The sequence below is a fragment of the Tympanuchus pallidicinctus genome, unplaced genomic scaffold (genome assembly GCF_026119805.1).
Source record: "Tympanuchus pallidicinctus isolate F22 unplaced genomic scaffold, pur_lepc_1.0 scaffold6, whole genome shotgun sequence".
In the NCBI taxonomy this organism is placed as follows: domain Eukaryota; kingdom Metazoa; phylum Chordata; class Aves; order Galliformes; family Phasianidae; genus Tympanuchus; species Tympanuchus pallidicinctus.
Genome location: NW_026294780.1, coordinates 37,873,713 through 37,892,618, shown reverse-complemented (window position 1 = coordinate 37,892,618; position 18,906 = coordinate 37,873,713). Strand labels below are relative to the sequence as shown.

The following is an 18,906-nucleotide window of genomic DNA, read 5'->3' as shown; positions in this document are numbered from 1 at the left end:
GAAGAAGTATTCTGTAAACACCAATAAGCAGTTTCACTATTCTTTTTCAAATCTTTCTTTAGAATTCTCCTTTGTTAGTATGCCCACAAAAATGGAGATTTTGATTGCAGCCTGTCTCACTAGTAAGTTTTGCTTCTGATCTGTTCTCTATCCCCTTTTACAAAGAGGCAGATTTGGAAGTCTGGGGGCATTTTCTCATTTCAGCTCTATGACCCTGGCATTTTGTAATAGTAAACACCTTAATTAATACACAGAGCTTGATATTTGTGTCATATGCAAAAACCAGAAAGCCTCAACTCTGAGTTTCTGCCTGCTTTTACTTGGGAAAATTCACCAGAACATATACATCACAGTAGAACATACTTGCTTTCCAAATGTAATGTTCTAATCACTAAGTACATGTTGTAATTTGCCACAGTTAACCATATGTACTAAATAATCCACGTTTCACAGTTGACATTGTTCAATAAAGCTTTCAGACTTGTGGTATTTTTAACTTGGAACTGTACGTGTGCTTGTCTTGTGAGAGAAGCTGGGGAAGGATGCAATTATTCATTTAGCTGGAAATAGAGGAAAACTTGACCTGTATACCTAGAACTGAAATCTGTCATTGTACAACTGCTTATTTTACACTGGAAGGTTATAAATGCTACATTTGTTCAAATTCAGTCTTAGTTATGTAAATTATGGTTTCACAATCACTTAGGAATTGTATCACATTAATCTACAGTGACACTGTTCAACAGAGTCTAGAAAGTTGTTTGATTTTTCACTTTGTAAATGACAGTTCTTGATTTCCTATAATATTTTTGGATCTGAGACAAAATATTGTCTCACTCACTACATTTTAGCTGGACTGTTACAGACGAAATACAGAAGTTTTGTGGTTGGATAATACGATCAGAATTCATCTCAAGTTAATAACTATGCTTTTGAGCATCTTAATTGGAAATCACACCGCTTGTGCAGTACAAAATAAGATGTCTGGATGACAGCAAAGAATTTGACTGGTCCTTGTGCTGATAGCCTACAGGAGGTTTTAATATTCTGAAGTCACACCAGATGGGCAATCTGCTGCAGTATGCCTTGGCTCGGCTTTAAACTGCAGAGGTTTGATATCTGTCAAGGGAAAAACAATAAACAGCTGCACTAATGACATTTTTTAATGTCCCTACTCTTGATTTACCTAATGCAATAGTCAGGTTAGGATGACAGTAGAAAGACACAGACCCTGTCCAACATCACAGTGTAGATATGCACAGGGAGATCAGAAATGGAACTGCAAAAAAATGAGTAACTGTTATTTAACTGCTCAGTGCATGCCTTCTAATCCTTTGTGAAAAATTTAACTTCTTGTTGCTAAATGGAACTGGAAAACCATACAGGCAGAAGAAATAAATGAGAGAGAAATTACAATTTTAAATTGGGTATTGTAAAAGCGTACAGATAACATATTGATTAATTTTTATAGCTGTGAGAACGTAGTCAGTTTTCTGAATCAATTGAGTTATTTATTCTAGGAGAGAGTAGATAGCAGTACCAGCCCACCCCTCCTTTGGGGTTTTGCTGGATAAATTGTTTTGTTGAATATTCCATGGAAACAATCTGAGTCAATGTGACTTCTGTAGACCTTGATTACCATCCCCAGAATTGGTCTTTTGTGCTTTTTGATAACAGACAGACAGCTTCAGGTATTTCATGCTGTTGTGTGTCTTTCTCAGTTTGCGCTTTTGGCAAAAAGAAGGCACGTAGTTTATATTTCATCAGTTGGGTGACTCTCAGCAAAAGGTTACATAATGAACAAATTCTCTACTATATATATTCAACTTTTTAAACTGATCTGTAAAGTCCAGGGTTCTGTTTTCTAAAAAATCAGTAGCTTCAGACTGTTACAAATACATTTAGATAATGTTAAATAAGACAAAATATGAGGAGTTAGAAGCATTCATTATAAATGACTGATTTTGAATTAGGAAGTAAAAAAAGAAACTACAGTGATTCAGCTTCTGTTATGTGGGAGCATTTAGAGTGGATCTCTGAATAAAGAAAATCTAAGTGCTTTGGCCTGCTGTGTTTGCTGTACAAAAGTGCCATGAATAAATGCCTAAGGAAATAACCTGACAGGTTCACTGGAAATAACCTGACAGGTTTACTAGAATTTCCACCTGGAATATGTAAGGAAAACAAAAAAATAAAGGAACACTTACAAGTTCCATGTAAGCACTGAATGAGGTCCCTTATTTCGGACTGCAACTGGTTCTGTGCCACTTGTTATGTTTCATAGTTTTTAATTAACTCAAGTTAGTTATTGAGTAACTTCATCATGATAATGCACTGAACACTAAGAATTGAGCATTCTGCACAAATGTGAAATAAAAGATGCATTGAAAATAATCTCAAAATAGATGAGTCTATGAGTGAATCAAGAGCCAAAAATGTAATGCTGGGAAAGAAAGAATATCTGATAAAATGCAATAAGCAATTGATTTTACTGGAAGATACAAAATTAAAACATAAATGCATAAATTAACTAAGATTTGTCTGGAAAATGAATTCCAGAGGGCCAAAATAAGCTTAAGTTATGTCAACAGTGCTCTGACATTACAGACTGGAAATAGAAAAATGAATATAGATCTATGACAGAATAGCACATGGGTTCAAATACAGATACAGACCTCTTTGTGCTATGGTAACTAGGTAAATTACCAGCATATTAATGAAAAGAATAATTAAAAAGAAAAAAAACCCAGCTCCACTAGTCTGCAGGAATTGCAAGTGATGACAGTGAAAACAGCACAGAAAAGGATGTTACCATTGCTATCACTGCTCCTTGTTAATCCCCTAGTGTAGCAATACACAGAATTCTCTAGAATAACGGGGCTTTCAAGTTGACACTGGGTTCTGCAGAGTTGTGCTGTATCAAAATCTGATAGTGGAACAGGCCTGGGAACTGCAGTTTGCTGGGGAGACACTACCTAGTTCAAGCTACTTAGTGTACACTAGGTTAGAAGTCTAAATTCACAACATTTTTGAAAGTCAGGACAAGATGCTGACAGAACTAGATATTCTTCACAGTTTTAAGGAAATGTTCATTTGTCTTCTGTTGTTAAGTAGCTTGTTAGTATGAGTTTTATTCTTTCAGAATCCTGGGTCTAAGGATAAGTGGGAATCCCTGTTGCAGCACATTATGTGGATAACTTATGGGATAACTTGCCACGCAGAAACTGAATTGCCGTATAGATTAATTCTAAAGAAGGTGACTTACCATTATTTAACAACATATTCAAACTGGATTATGATAGATGGATTACCTTGTTGCTGAGGTTAGAATGTTAGTTGTCTGGTCAAGAGCAAACAACATCAGGAGATGATACCTCTGAAGTACTGCTTAATGATCAAAATCTTCCATGGGAAGCGAAGGTCTAAATGTCTCTCAGTGAGAACATATTTTTCATTGAGATGCATAGTATAGTACAGTGAATTAAAGTCATTTTGGAGTTTTGTAGCTGAATGTCATTCTCTTTAAATGAGATACTGGCAGTTAGATGGTTTTGATTGCTGCCAGCTGCCAATTCCCCTGGGGAAAGCAGACTACTTCTATAATGGAAGATGAACAAGAAACCTGCTCATCAAACACATCACAAGTTGTGTCAGAGGATTACTGAGTTAAATAAAATAGATGCGTGTTTACACTCTTCGAGTCATAAACAAGCTGTCTGTAAGTTTTCTTTCATTTTTTTTCCTTCAGAGAACATTTTGTACTGTGGCATGCTAACTGCTTTTTGCAGCTCCTTGTTCTTGAATTTACAGAATACGTGTCTGTAGATTTGTTGCAGTAAATAGATGTATGGGCTACAATTTCAAACTAGATATTCACAACTGGAAACAAGCAATTGAATGACTTAACTCATCCAAAACCTACTATGCAGTTCAAGTCAGGTGTGTGTGTTGCACGTGGTCAGTTATCTACTATTAGCTTTTATATGCATAATTTAGAAATGCACACTAGATTACGCCTAATTTTGGGAAGTCTAGTCCGTATGTTTTATGAGTCCTCTTCTGTTTCTTCTCATTACACATGCTTGCTCTCAATGTGCAGCAGGAAATTAGCTGAAAGAAATAAAAGAAGAATTGAAGACTGGCAATGGAGTTTAAGAAGTTGTTATAAATCTGTCTTTACAACAGTGCGTCATCAAGGGGTTGAGAATATGAAGTGTTTCTCTGAGTTGGCCCCCTCTGCTCTAAGGCCCTCAAGGTTTGATAAGGGACAGATTTTGAAATTATGCTGCTAAGTGTTGGATGTTATGTAAATAATTCTAGTAGAGATGTCTACTGGAAGGACTCATGGAACCTTAACAATGTTAACAAAGAAAGAATACCTTTTTATTTGCACGTGAAGTTTCTGTGTACTTGTTTTATATATATTACTTTACATATATGTATATTTATTGTTTATATTATATACATTATTTTTACATTTGTTTGCTATTTATATTTTTTCATAGTAAAAAGCTAAATTTAATTGAAGTTATCCTAAAAAAAAAAAAAAAAAAGTACCCAAGACTGAACAATGAGCTAACAGCAGTGATGCACTAAGAGAACTAGAGAAGGGTTAGGAGCCCCATGTGATGGTTTGAGTATCTCATAATGTTCAGAGATCTGTAGTCTACTCACATTTGTCAGTGATCCTAGCCTAGATTTATGTATATGCACAGAACAAGATAACCTAGACTAAGAAAATAAGTCCTTTGGACAGAAGAGAGGTTGGTGCGTGTGTTCAGCCCTGATAGTCAGCGTATGCTTGGACCAGGGAAGGCTTCTTACTGTTGATACAGCTAGAGAAGTTCCTCTAAAGCTTAATGGTATGCAACTTAAATTGCTTTCTGAATATTACCTGTCAGTTTTTTTTTTTTTAACTCTGACTAGTCTGTTAATGTAGGCATCTGACTGAAGTCAGGTAAAAAAGAATTCCCTCCTTCTCTTTTATGCTTTGAACCTCTTAGGTGAGGTGCTTTTCAAAATCTTCTCTGTACCCTTCTGCTTTGAAGGGAGCCTTTACTCAGTATCCTCATCAAGGTATTTCATTTTTAGGCCCCGTAACTTTCATGTCTGACCACCTCAAAACTGGAATGTACTGATCTTTAGAATAGCACTGCAAAGTGGGAAAGCTTACCACCATCTCAGAGAAAAAAGAACTAAGAACTGAAGTAGTTCAAGTGAGTTGTCACCAGCCATATAGTGAACCTGAGGTTGAACAGAAACTCCAGTCCTAAATGCCATTCCAGTAATATATTTGTACCCTTCATACCATGAGAACTCCAAATTCTGGTCAGTTCTGCTCAGCAACTACATTTAAAGATAACTGAAAACAGTATTTAAAATTTTTCTTTGGTGTTTTATTCAAGAATTTACACAGGAAGTGAAACATGCTTGAGGTGAAGAGTGGCAACCTGTAACATTTAGTAGATGGCTTTTTGAGAGTAGTAATGTGTTTGGGAACAAAATTTCTGTTCAATAAGATAAAAGTAGAGACTTAACCTGTTTGTTTTTGTTTTGTTTTGTTTTTCATAGAGGCTGTTTAGCAAAGTGACCACGTTTCTTGGTTAATCTGAATTTTGATCATTTGGAAAGATGTGTAGGCCCAAATGAATGATTTATGTGTAGGTATATATGCAAGGTGAGAGCATCTTCTTCATTAAAGTTAGCCAGTCAGTAATATCCTATCTTGAAAGTGTGTGTGTGCCTGCACCAAAAGCCTGCTGTTTGGGCCAACCTAAGGGGACTGGGTCTGTCTATGCTAGTGCAATGTGTGAGGCAGTGTATGTCTGTGTGAGGTACTTGCTTGGCTTCAGTGCCAGCTGAACATGAAAAGGTGCATACTGTAGCTGTGCCCATGGGCCTGGAGTGGAGGCTCCAGGTCTCTGGGTGCAGTGCTCTGGGCTCCAGCAGCCAGGCAGGAAGAATCTCCAGACCTGGAGCTGTTGGAGGTGATGGCTGTATGTAAACAGCCATTAATGATGTGGTTGTGTATAGACAAAGGCTTCCTAAAAATGGTTTTTTGTTTTTTTTTTTTCCTCCTCAATTATTATCCTTCAAAGTTACACAAGTATTAGGCCTATGGAAAGGTGGACAATTAAGAACAGTATTTTCAGTGACCACTCCTTTTAGGATCCTCCACTTAAGGAAAAAAAAAAAAAAAAAAAAAAAAAAAGAAATAGAGTTTCAGCTTAAATCACTTCCAGTGAGCTTAAATTTTGTCATAATGTTCTAGATAATAAAGCAGGATCCTCTCTAGGGGCAGTTGAGACCCTTAATACTCTGTAAATAAGGAGTTTAAAAAAAAAAGACAAGGATGAAAAATCATCTGGCACTTTTTGATACTTGGCTTGTGGCATGGTTATTATTGCACAGCAGATGTAACATGCCACAGAGGCCACAGCTCACCAGCTGAGGTTAGCAGACTTTGAGCAAAAACCACAAGAAGAGAATTATGCCCATAGAAACAGTTTATTACAAGAGAGCTGAGGCCATTGGCTGTGGACAAGCTAGAAAAATTTATGCTGTGGTTTAACGATCACTTTAAACTCCTGCAGCTGTGAAGAGGCAGTTCAGCTTTCCCCAGCTTACTTTTCCTGCTGCTTTGCTTACACAAACAATTGTGTTGGACAAAGGAAGAGGATGACAGAGGGGCAAGCAAGATAAATATTCCATTTTAACTTGGACCAATTTCTCCATCTGGTTTAGCACCTGGAATCATGAGCTTTTGTGTTGGCACAAGTGAGGAGTTAATATAAGGCTGAGAATGAATAGCTGAGCAAGGGAGTAGGACTGGATCTCTTTATTCAGCTGGTTTATGCTGTATAAAAATGACTGCAAAATTATGGTGTTGCAATTGTTTTGTGGATAAGTAGCAAAATGATTTCCTCATAGTTCATAAAATAACTCAGGTTGGAAGAGACCTCTGAAAGTTATCCAGTTTCACCTCCTGATCACAGGAAAGAGATCTTGCTCTGAAAGTAGTTGAAGTTGCCCCACGCCTCACTTGGTTGGATTCTGAATATTTCCATGTCACGTTGTCTTTAGACATCCTGCTCCAACACTTAAATCGTTTTTGGAAAGAATTTTTTTCTTTATGTCCAATTCGATTTTGTTCTGTTGAAGCTAGTGAAAGTTGTCCCTTGTCTTTATTGGTTGTACAGGTCTCAGAAACAGGCTCTGTCTTCTCTATATTCTTCCTTTAAATGAAGAATAAGGTGAAATGAAGAATAAAGAATAAGGTGAAAGAAATAAAGCAGATCCTCCAGTGGCCTTATTTTATTGAGCATGAGCAAATCCAGCCTTTCTCAGTCTCCATGAATATGGCCAGTGCTCCAGTCCCCTCCCTAACAATCTCAGTGGCCTTCTTCTGTGTTCTCTTCAGTTTGATGCCATATTCCTTGCACTGGAAAGCCTGGAACTAACACTGTATTTCAAATACAGCCTTGCTAGTGCTGAATAAAGGGAAATAATTGACTTCCTTGACCTGCTGGCTAAGCTTTTGCTAATGCAACCCAGTATGCATTTAACCTTTGTCACAACAGGGTACATTGCTGATTCGTATTGAAGTTATGGTCCATCAAGACCACTTTCTGTCTGGTTCTTTTCAGCAAAAAATGTTTTCTAGCGCTGCCTGTACTTTGCAGCTCACTAGTGTATGAATGTTTGAGATGAAATAGTGAAGTGATTCAGATTTTCAAACAAGCCGGCATTGAAATTATTTTCTAATGATGTCTCAGTGTTTTCGGCTCCTCAGAAATCTCTGGTTTCTTCTCTACCTCCCTTACGCTCCATTAAGGTTCATCTTTCCACTCTTACTTTATGCTCATCCATGATTCTTCAGAAGTGTAAACATGGTAAGAGCAGAACATTGCAAAATTGAGAATAAAGATAAGAAGGGGAAAAGGTAAGGATGGAAAACAGAAATAAATTATATGCAGGAATGTGTGCTACTTAGTTTTGTAATTATTGGGGTTGTGGCACAGATAACAGAATGTATAAACAATCAAAATAGAGACTATGAAACCCGCATGTGTTACTAACATTAGAATGTAGTTGTCACGTCGGATAAAGCTCTTGTAAAAGTACATTTTGTTCCCTTTGTAATGATTTTGCCTTTGAAATTGCTCTGCATGAAGCTGTGTTTAATCATTACAAGTGTGACTATCCATGCACTGTTCAAATGCATTCTTCTACCTTACTTTATTTCTTATCAGGAACAGCACTCCAAACAGTAGTCTCAGTATTCATATCAAAGCAGACAAAATTCAGACCTTTCAAGGACTGAACTGCCTTATACATTTTTCCTCATCACAGAGAACAAAAAATATACTTTCAAGATCACTAGGTGTATTTGTAGTGCCTTGCTCATTGCAAGGAACTTTTTCTGCTGTAACATTCTGCTTCGCTCATTCTTTTCTCCATTGTTATAAATGAATTCATGAAACAGTTCTTTCTTTTTTTGTCTCATAAATTGAACATTCTTTAGTAACAGAGCAAGAATACATGGACAGAAATCACTGAAGTGTCAGCTCTACTGAAAAAAATATTCTCTTACTTATGTTAGTGAAACAAGTGGATTTAATAAATGATGACATTATTCTATGAAAAACTGCAAATTTCACCAAGGAAAAGTAACTTGGGAATCATTTATTTCATATTCTTTTTCTTCTATAGTAATTTAAAGATGGAGACCCCTAACTAAGGTAGCATGTTAAGGGGAAAGACAGTTTCATAACAAGGTTCAGGTGTGAAGGTTAGATTCAGCCCATGCTCTGTATTTTATGTTGCAAGAGCTCTAAGAAAAAAGATATTTTGTTTTCCTTATTTTAAGTACTTGTAGCATTAAAAATAATCACTAAGTGATTATTTTTCTGTTGCATGCAAAAATAATCACTAAGTGATTATTTTTCTGTTGCATGCACCTCAAACTTGCTAAGTGACCACACTGTTGCTGTATCCAGCCCAAAACATAGCAGAGTATCAGACCTGAGTTTGGTGGGGAGAGATTGAACCATGGCAATTTAAGAAGTGGCAACAATTTGAAAAGTTTATGTGATTTTGGTTATTTTTCTGTGCAGCTCTTCCATACAGTTTGATCCCAGTTTTTATTTCATGTAGAATAATATGTGGAAAATAATGCATGGAAGATATTTTGAAATCAGTATGACCAGTTTCATGCATAATTCATTTCTGTCTTGTATGACTTCATTAAGTCATGTATAACTAGCACTTTGTACTGTCAGACTGAAAAGCTACAAAAAAATGCTTAACCTTGCAGTATAAACCCTTAACTTGTAATTTTGAACAGTTACATGATATTGCAGGAAGTCTTAGCATACTCCAATGTATTTCCTCAGATACCTTACTTAAGATAACATAATACAAGACTTAGAGCTGTTTACTCACCGAGGTCTGCTTTTTATAGAAATAAATAATATTTTTAATAGCTTTCACCAATCTAAGAGCTGTCGTAAAGGAAATACGGCTATTGGTATTAATTGTACAGCGTTGCTACAGCCATAGCTATATATTTCACCAGTCATGTCTGATAAGAGAGCATGAAGTTACAGCCATCTTCTAGGTGGGGAATCTATGACACCAGTCAGTAGCTAAAGACTATTGCTGCCTCACTGCGGAAAGAAGCAGACAATAACACAGCTCGTGTGGTTTGAAACCTGGAGTGGTGTAGCGCATCTGGCACCTATGCAGTTGGTTAGTTGCTTATTCCAGAGGGAAGAAGATGAAGATTTCATTCAAAAGTGTATTTGCAGTTACAACTGTTCTGTTGTGTTTATGTTGATATTTTTTTTTCACACAATTTTGTAGGCACTAACTGGAAAAAATGTGTCCTAAGAAAATATTTCTAGAACAAGGTGTGTTGTGTATGAGCCAGTTTGCTTTGGGATGTTCTTCTGCGGAGAAAGAAATGAAAAAAAAGCAGACCTTCTGTTGCTTCCTTCACACTGTGCAAAATGGATTACTAGGGCTTAACCCCAGTAATAGTGTAATTGACACGCGATAAGGAGATACACCTAAGCACTTGGACACCAAAATTAGGTGCGTGAAATTTCTTTTAAGAGCAGTTTTGAAGCACACATTTCTCATCACTGAATAAAGAAAGATCTTGAGTGTACTCCCTTTAGGATGGCTTTGTTTTGTCTTTAGAGACTCATCCTTTGCTTTTTCACATAGAAAATAAAAGTTTTCAGGAATAGCTATCCATAGTTACTAACAGTAGCTCCTCGGTGTTATGCAGAAGAAGCTGTACTCAGGGTCAAAAATCTTACTGTCCAGTTTTAAATTCTGTTGAGTTTTGTGTACAGGGCTGTGTGTTGAGTAGGAAGCTGAATCAGGACTGATCATGTTAAGACTTACTACACCATTGCCCTTCACTCAGTTCTCCAAGCAGGTTTAAAAAGCTTCCTGTTTTTTATTTTAATTGCTTCATTTTTCCATCACAGTCTGGAGGCAAGGAGAATCATAGGGATTGATATGGATTTCTTTTTTTGGCTAGCTAAGCTTTATTTTGCATTTTAAACTGTTGAGCAGTTTTTGTTGTTGTTGTTTGTTTTGTGTTGTGTTTTGTTGTTGTTGTTGTTGCTGTTCTTTCAAATAGAATTTTTTCCCTTTAAATGCATCGTTATGTGTATATCTCATGTATGCAGAGAAAGGATCACTACACAGAAGTGGAACTTGAATGACATTTTGCTATCATATATCATCATAGTTTTAAAAATAATATGTTTGTTCAGATTTCTCTCCTCACAAACTGTGATCTAAGAACAAGGCAACCTCACAACAACCAACAATTACAGACAAAACATCTCAGAAATAGTCTTTAAAGGATGAAGCCTCAGGCAAGTTCTGTTTCCTATAATGTCAGAAGAAAAGTTAATATAGAGGGAGTCTTCAAATGAACAGAAACTAATTTGATACTTGGCAATAGCTAAGGAAAAACTTCTTTCTTCTTTAACTTCATATTCTGTTTTGCTTCTTCATGCAGAGAGAGTTTGTAGTTTTTTACATTTCTTTCTCAAAACTTTAAGTCAGAAGACACTAGATAAAGCAAATGATTCAATGGAAAGGTGTATGTTAAAATTAAATATGAAGAATGCTGATGGGAATTTCATATTCACCTATTGCCCATAGCAGCCTGGCGTGTGAGATTATTTGAGGGTGCTAATTTGTTCACTAAATTCCATTTCCACGGTATTTGAACCAGCAGTAATACTGGGAATGCAACTACTGTTCTCCATTCTGTCTACAGGTCACTGTAAAACTGCTGGTTCAGAAGCTCCTCCTCTGGCCTGCCATCACCTTTTCACATCAAAAAAGTTGCTAAAGACATCAGTTCTAAACCTGAAAAGGACAAACAGATGACTCTGCCATCATCTCTTTGTGGAGATGTGGTTGGCACAATGCTTCTTCATAATGTCTGACCTTGCAATATCATTGCAACAAATTAATTCCAGCCCATAGGTAACTTATTTGTGTAGAAGTTGGCAGAAATTGGATGATTTATCAATCTAGTCCTTCATTTGCAATTGTAAATAGAGTATTGAGTAGGCAAGTTCTATTTTCATCATACAAATTGACTGTCATGTACAGAATTATTCAAATGCTAATACTTATTTGCACCCAGTGCAATACTGCTAAAGTCAAAGAGTAAAGCAGGCTTTTTGACCTCACACAGCAATTGGCCCATTTATTTTTCATTATGTTCTATTTGATGCTTTACTTATAAGAGAGTAAGGACTGTCCATAGTCTGTAATTGTATTCCCATAAATTCAGAATAAAATTGAAGCCCTCATCCGAGGCAGCATGCTACTATTGAGTAGTTTGATCTTTGTTGCTGAGATATGGCTTTCAACAATTTATTAATCTTCTTCCTAGCCCATGTTTTAATGCAATGATAATGTCATATGGTCAATACTGATCATAGAGTTTCATTTCCCATACGGTGCTGATGGGAGTATTTCTGACGTTAAGGATGTGGCTGCACAGAATAGAAACTATTTGGATTTGGATTGTTCATTTATTGCAGAAAATTTATTCCAGTTGATATAATATCTCCTTTATTATCATCTTGGTTATCCTCTCTGAGTTTTATTCTATTATTTAGTGAGATCTATGTTCATCATTAACATTTTTTAAACAAGCAGCTTTATGTTTTCTGTCACGCTCTTGTCCCATTTAGGAATATCTTCTGACTAACACTTGCAGATTCAGCTTGTTATTATTCTTTATAGTTAAGCTTACTGTAATTCTTTATAATTAACACTTTTTGAGTGCTGCAGTGGATGGCTATATGCTCTTCAGAAGAGATAGACAAGGAAGGAGGGGTGGTGGTATGTCTCTCTATATTAGAGTGTGTTTTGATGTTGAGCTCAGGGCTGGGAATTATAAGATCGAGTCCCTGTGAGTAAGCATCAGGGAGAGGGCCAACAAGTCTGATATCCTTGTGGGAACTTATTACAGACTGCCTAACCAGGATGAAGAGGTGGATGAGGTGTGCTACAGCCAGCTGGCAGAAGTTGCATGATTACCAACCTTTGTTCTCATGGGGGACTTCAACTTGATGTGTGCTGAAAATATAATACAGTGCAGAGAAAGAAGTGAGAAACAAGTCTAGGAGGTTTCTGGAGTGTGTAGAAGATAACTTCCTGGCACAGCTGGTAAGAGAATGTAGCAGCAGAGATGTCCTGCTAGACCTGCTGTTCAAGAAAAGGAGAACTAGTGAGAGATGTAATGGCTGGGAAATGTGTTGGGCAGATAAGGGACATGGTTTAATGGACTTATGGTGGGTGGATGGTTAGACTAGATGATCATGGAGGTCTTTTCCAACCTTGGTGATAATTCCTGCCAAGATTTATTTCCTTTACTGTGAATTCTACACATTTTTGAATGTCACTGGACATCTTGTATTTCCGAAACCTACACATGCTGTTTCATTAGTGATGACGTTTTAATGCAACAAACTGCTCACAATCAGACTTCTTTTTTAAAAACTTTTGGTGAGACTATCTTGATGACTTTTTGCCTTTTTTTATTAGTTTTCTGTACTCCCTTTCCCAGTGTTGTACCATAAGTATTTGTAGTTCCATATAGTCATAATGAATCAGCAGAGTACAGTGCCAGATAACAGGCTTTCAAAATGCTAGCATTATGACTGCTGCTATACATGTGCTTTTACATACAAGAATAAGTAAGAAAAATAACTCTGATTGGTGGATTTCACAAATAGTCCAAAGATTAACCCTTATAGAGACAGCTAAATTCAAGTTGATATGCTGAAAAAAGGCATACAAAGAAAATGACCAAAGTAGATCATGATACCTTAATTCCTTAATTCCATTTTCTTTCATCCTTCTCACTCTATTTGGCCCCTCTTACCGAGTTCCTCTCACATGGGGGCAGATAAAAATTCTTCCTGTTCTTTAAAGCAGTGTCCTTCTCCTCCACCTTCTTTCTGCTTGTCTCTATTATGGATTTTGATTTGAATTATAATATACAGAGACTCACTGTCATGAAGTGACTAAATGGAATCCTATAGAACACTTTACAACTTTTCTTGTTCGTGAATTTGTATCTCAAATTTATTGTTTTAATATCTCAAAGTCCAACAGCTTATTAACTTCTAAGACACTCAGAATACACTTTTTCTGATCATGTGTCACTCATTCTAATGGTTTTGTTTTTTGAAGGACCAATAAATCTTATAAGCAGAGGTTTAATTTCCTCCTTTGAAAGAAAAAGGAAAAAATGATGGAAGTACTTGATGTTGGCTGTATAATAATGAGGTATTCATCTCTTTATCTATCTATTAAGGTCCTTTTCAGGCTAATAATTGGGAATTGATCATTGTAAAAAACTATATTACAGCAACAAAAATGACATATGCATTGTACTGATAGGATATTAATATTGGAATCTATTTCTTACAATAATATTGTATGGAAAAGCATGAACTTTTCACTCATAAGTTGTATTTTGAGAGTTTCAAGCCTACTTGGTATCTCTAATTGTTTCATGTAAATTTTCTTTCCCCCACTAGTATTGTTCAGTTAATAGGTACCAGAATTTTAATTTGATTTTTATTTCTTTTCATTATTATGATAAGCATTTTATCTTCTTTGGGCATTTATATTTCCATAGGTAATAAGCACAGTCAGTTGTAGCAAATCTCATAATTCTGAACCGTTTTCTGCAGGTTTTGTCTCTGTAAAATTAATTACATCAGTTCATTAATAGAATAATTAGTAAGCATCAGGTGTGGGGTGGGAGGCAGAACAGAAAGAGGGAAATTCAAAGCATAGAGAATTAATTGACAAGGAACCTGTAGAAGGATCAAAGGCAAACTCACTGAAAACTAGTCCCAACTATAAAGGCATTTCAGATTCTGTAGAACATGACAAGCTGGGCCTTTTAGCAAGGTGGCATCCATCAGAGGGAGAAGTACCTTTGTAGTACTGTGGTTCATCCCCACCAGAAATTTATAACATTTAGAAAAAACTTCCTAAGCCTTAATTTTCTCCCTGAACTAGTGTATTAGCAGACAAGCTAGCGTCAGATCTGGTAAAGCATCACACTAGAAGGGAGTGGCAACACACAGTGGAAGAAATATATGTCTATACCAAAGCACTCAGTGGAGGTCAGGACATCCTGGCCGTGTAGAAAACATCACAGCTCCCGTTGCTCTCCAGAGGGTAAAACCTACATGGTCAGTGTGTGATAAAAAATCCATAGTTGGCACACATGGAGCTCTGGGACCAGCCAAGAACATACTGGTGTCGTAATGTATGGGGTTATCCACAGCAAGGGGCTGTAAAGAGAAGGTGGGAGTACCCTGTGCTGACCACTGTTTAGTCTGGTCAAATCCAATGGCCCCACCACAGGGCATGGCTGGGCCCAACAACAAAAGTGGTGTCACGCCTTGTGATGCTGTTGTCAATAAACTGATACCTCCTCATTATTTTTAACATTATGTAGCTAGTAGATAGTGTGTTGTGAATGTGTAATATGTTTTGTTAAAGAATCAGGAGTATGATAAATACAGATTTCAAAAAGAAAATTTTCTGGTCCAAAGTTTTATGTCCAGGTGGAAGCCTTCAGGCATCATCTTGGTATCAGTGTTTTTTAACACATTTATTGATGACCTAGACAATGGGATTGAGTGAACTCTCAGCAAGTTCACAGGTGACACTAAGCTAAGTGTTGTAATTGGTACAAGAGAAGTAAGGGATGCCATTCAAAGATACATGGACAAGCCTAGGAAATGGATCCATAAGAACCAAATGAGGTTCAACAAGGCCAAGTGCAAGGTGTTGCTCTTGGGTTGGAGCAATCTCAAGATATGTGTACAGACTGGGAGAAGAACTCACTGACAGCAGGTCCGTGGAGGAGGCTGGGGTTTCTGGTGGATGAAAAGCTTGTTGCAAGCCAAAAGTGTATGCCTGCAGCCTGAAAGGCCAACCACATCCTGAGCTGCATCAAAAGAGGATTGGCCAGAAGGGTGAGGGAAGTGATTGTTACCTCCTACTTTGTCCTTGTGAGGCTTCATTTGGAGTACTGTGTCCAGTGTGGGACTCCCAGTACAGGAGGAGTGGGGAGCTGTTGGAGAGAGTCCGGAGAAGGGCTGTGAAGATGATCAAAGGGCTGGAGCACCATTCACTTGAAGAAAGGTTGAGAGAGCTGGGATTATTCAGCCTGTAGAAGAGGATGCTCCAAGTAGACCTCACTGTGGCCTTCCAACACTTAAAGGGCGCGTACAGGCAGGAGGGAGACTGATTTTTTATGTGGTCTGATAGTGATACCTATCACGAGGTGGAAGGATCACAAGGAGGAAGATTTTTAAACTGAAAGAGGAAGTATTTAGATTAGGTACTGGGAGGAAATTTTTTACTAAGACAGTGGTGAGGCACTGAAACAGATTGCCCAGAGAAGCTGTGCATGCCCCATTCCTGGAGGCATTCAAGGCCAGGTTGGATGAGGCCCCAGGAAACTTGATCTAGTGACTGGCAATCCTGCCCAAGGCAGGGGATTGGAATTGGATAATTTTTAAGTCCCTTCCAACCCAAGCTATTCTATGAAAATATTTCAAATAAAAATCTTCAAGGATGTGCTCCTTGGTTAATGTCTTATTTGAATGCTGTCAAATGTGTTAGCCACTTAATAGTAGTATGATTATTTTATTAATAAGAATTAACATCAGATATTGATAGTAATTAATGATGCTTTTACAGTTCTGACCATCCCATTTCCTTTTTAATGATCAACGCAGTAATTATTTCCAGGGCATTTTAAAACACTCGGAAGATTAATTTTATTTAGGTGTTTGTTCTGGGTATTAATGGCCTATTGACTTTTTGAGCTTTATTAGATGATGACATGAAATCAGTGGGGGTTTGGAGAAGATAAGTAAAGTGTCTGTGCAAACACTGATGTCTTAAGGGGTGTAAATATCTTTACCGTTGCTACTTTGCCTTGTGCAAAGTTAGACAAAAGCAGTTATTGATCAGTATTCTTATTAGCCTCCATGAAAGAAAACGGGAGAGCTCTGTCTACTTTGAGCATAGTACTAACTCACTATTCAATTAGCATTATCAGTTTAATTTATTTAATTGACACTTTCTGAAGAAAAAAAAAAAAACAACAAAGAATGAGAATAGGTTAACAATGGAAATAGGAGTAAGTTCTTTTTATTCACGCCATTGCAAAAAGCACACATAGATGAGTGCTGCTATGCCAGGCTGACTGGCAGAGCGCAGAGGGTCGTTGTTGGCCGTGCAGAGTCTGGCTGGAGGCCTGTAACCAGTGGTGTGTCTCTCAGGGGCCTGTGCTGGGTCAGGTCTTGTTCAACATCTTCATCAATGACCTTGATGAGGGGATAGTGGCCACCCTCAGCAAGTTTGCTGATGATATGAAGTTGGGAGGATTGGCTGACACACCTGAAGGCTGTGCTGCCATTCAGCGAGACCAGGACAGGCTGGAGAGCTGAGCAGAAAAAAACCAGATGAGGTTTAACAAAAGCAAGTGTAGATCTTGCATCTGGGGAGGAATAATTGCATGCACCAGTACAGGTTGGGGGATGAGCTGCTGGAGGGGAGCTCTGCGGAGAGGGACCTGGGTGTCCTGGTGGATGACAGGTTGGCCATGAGCCAGCAGTGTGCCCTTGTGGCCAAGAGGGCCAATGGCATCCTGGGGTGCATTAAAAAGAGTGTGGCCAGCAGGTCGAGGGAGGTGATCCTCTTTCTCTACTCTGCCCTGGTAAAGCCTCATCTGGAGTACTGCGTCCAGTTCTGGGCTCCCCAGTACAAAAAAGACAGGGATCTCTTGGAAGGAGTCCAGCGGAGGGCCACAAAGATGGTGAAGGGCCTGGAGCATCTCTCCTATGAGGAAAGGCTGAGTGAACTGGGTCTGTTCAGCCTTGAGAAAAGAAGACTGAAAGGGGACCTGATCCAGGTCTATAAATATCTAAGGTGTGGGGGGCTGAATGGTGAGGCTGGACTCTTTTCAGTGGTGAGTGGAGACAGGACAAGGGGAAACGGCTGGAAACTGCAGCATAGGAAGTTCTGCACAAATGTGCACAAGAACTTCTTTACAGTGAGGGTGATGGAGCACTGGAACAGGCTGCCCAGGGAGGTGGTGGAGTCTCCTTCTCTGGAGATGTTCAAGACCTGCCTGGATGCCTACCTGTGCGACCTGCTGTAGGGAACCTGCTTTGGCAGGGGGGTTGGACTCGATGATCTCTGGAGGTCCCTTCCAACCCCTACAATTCTGTGATTCTGTGATTCTGTGACTGATAGATGACCTCTCCTGGTACGTATCTTGTCCTTGCTGTGTATGGTGCATCCCGTGCTGATGTAGGGCTTGGTTTTGGTATGTGTACTCTCTGCGCTTAGTGCAGCAGGGAAATCAGCCTGAAAGGTTTTTTGGAAGTTTTTAATGTTCTGATGGAGATGGATTATTTTCCCCGAAGTAAAAGACACTTCTGCATAGAGTCAATTTCTTTTGTGGTGACTTATATGTACGATATACTGCATGGACCCAATGTGTCTGCACAGTTGATAGATTTCTTTGTTTTTTAATTTCTTTTAAATTCTGAAGCTTGATTAACTGCATAAAACTCTTATAAATTAGAGTTCTTCTGGGGAAAAAAAAAAAAGATTAAAACCATGAAACTTTATGTTTTCGAAATGATTTTTAATATATTCTTCTGAAATCATCTATCGCAAAATATCTTCATGGAAAAAAAAAATTGAAATATTCTATCAAATACAATGTCTTCTCTTTCCCTGAAGTAAAAAATAGGGTTTTTTGTTTTGTTTTGTTTTGTTTTGTTTTTTAATTTACTGATTTTTAAATTTAAGTGCTTTATAAGTTCACAGAGGACATTACAGGTAGCTTTATTGTTCTGCAAGTGGTGCTGTCATTTCTACGTCTCCTGTAAATCCCTCTTCAACAATCAAAAATCTGTTTTCTCTCAAAGCTTCTGATTTCAAAAGCAACTGGTTATTCAGCAGTTCTGCTGGTATTTTAATATTTTTTGACTGCATGAACCCAAATATGTCTGCAGAATGGAGCTGAGAAGCAGCCGTGTAGCTTTTTAAAGTTCTGTCAGCTTGTTAGCTGAGATCTGATGAATATGGCATGAATATGGTATGTGGCTGTGCCAAAAACAATAGTTTGCAGGATTTTACTTGCTAGAGTGATAAATTTTAAGTAAAGAACCCCTCTTTGTTTTCTGAAAAACCTCTGTAGAAAGAGATAAAGCTATTGTAAACCTGAGCTTCCAGACTAGTATATAAAACATTTCCCATCATTTGATATATTTGCATAGTTACATTATTTTAGGTCACATATTTAAG

The 18,906-nt window shown here is 37.8% G+C and overlaps 1 protein-coding gene across 1 annotated transcript in view; it reads left to right on the top strand.

The window, feature by feature from the left end:
* The window catches only part of LOC128092112 (uncharacterized), a 392,342-nt gene extending 374,508 nt beyond the window's left edge, over positions 1 to 17,834 (top strand). The window contains exon 2 of the mRNA XM_052705647.1: positions 17,119 to 17,834. Within this exon, the coding sequence (XP_052561607.1) occupies positions 17,119 to 17,749 (631 nt within the window). The 3' untranslated portion in view covers positions 17,750 to 17,834. The remainder of the gene's footprint in view (positions 1 to 17,118) is intronic.
* Positions 17,835 to 18,906: the final 1,072 nt, after the last annotated feature.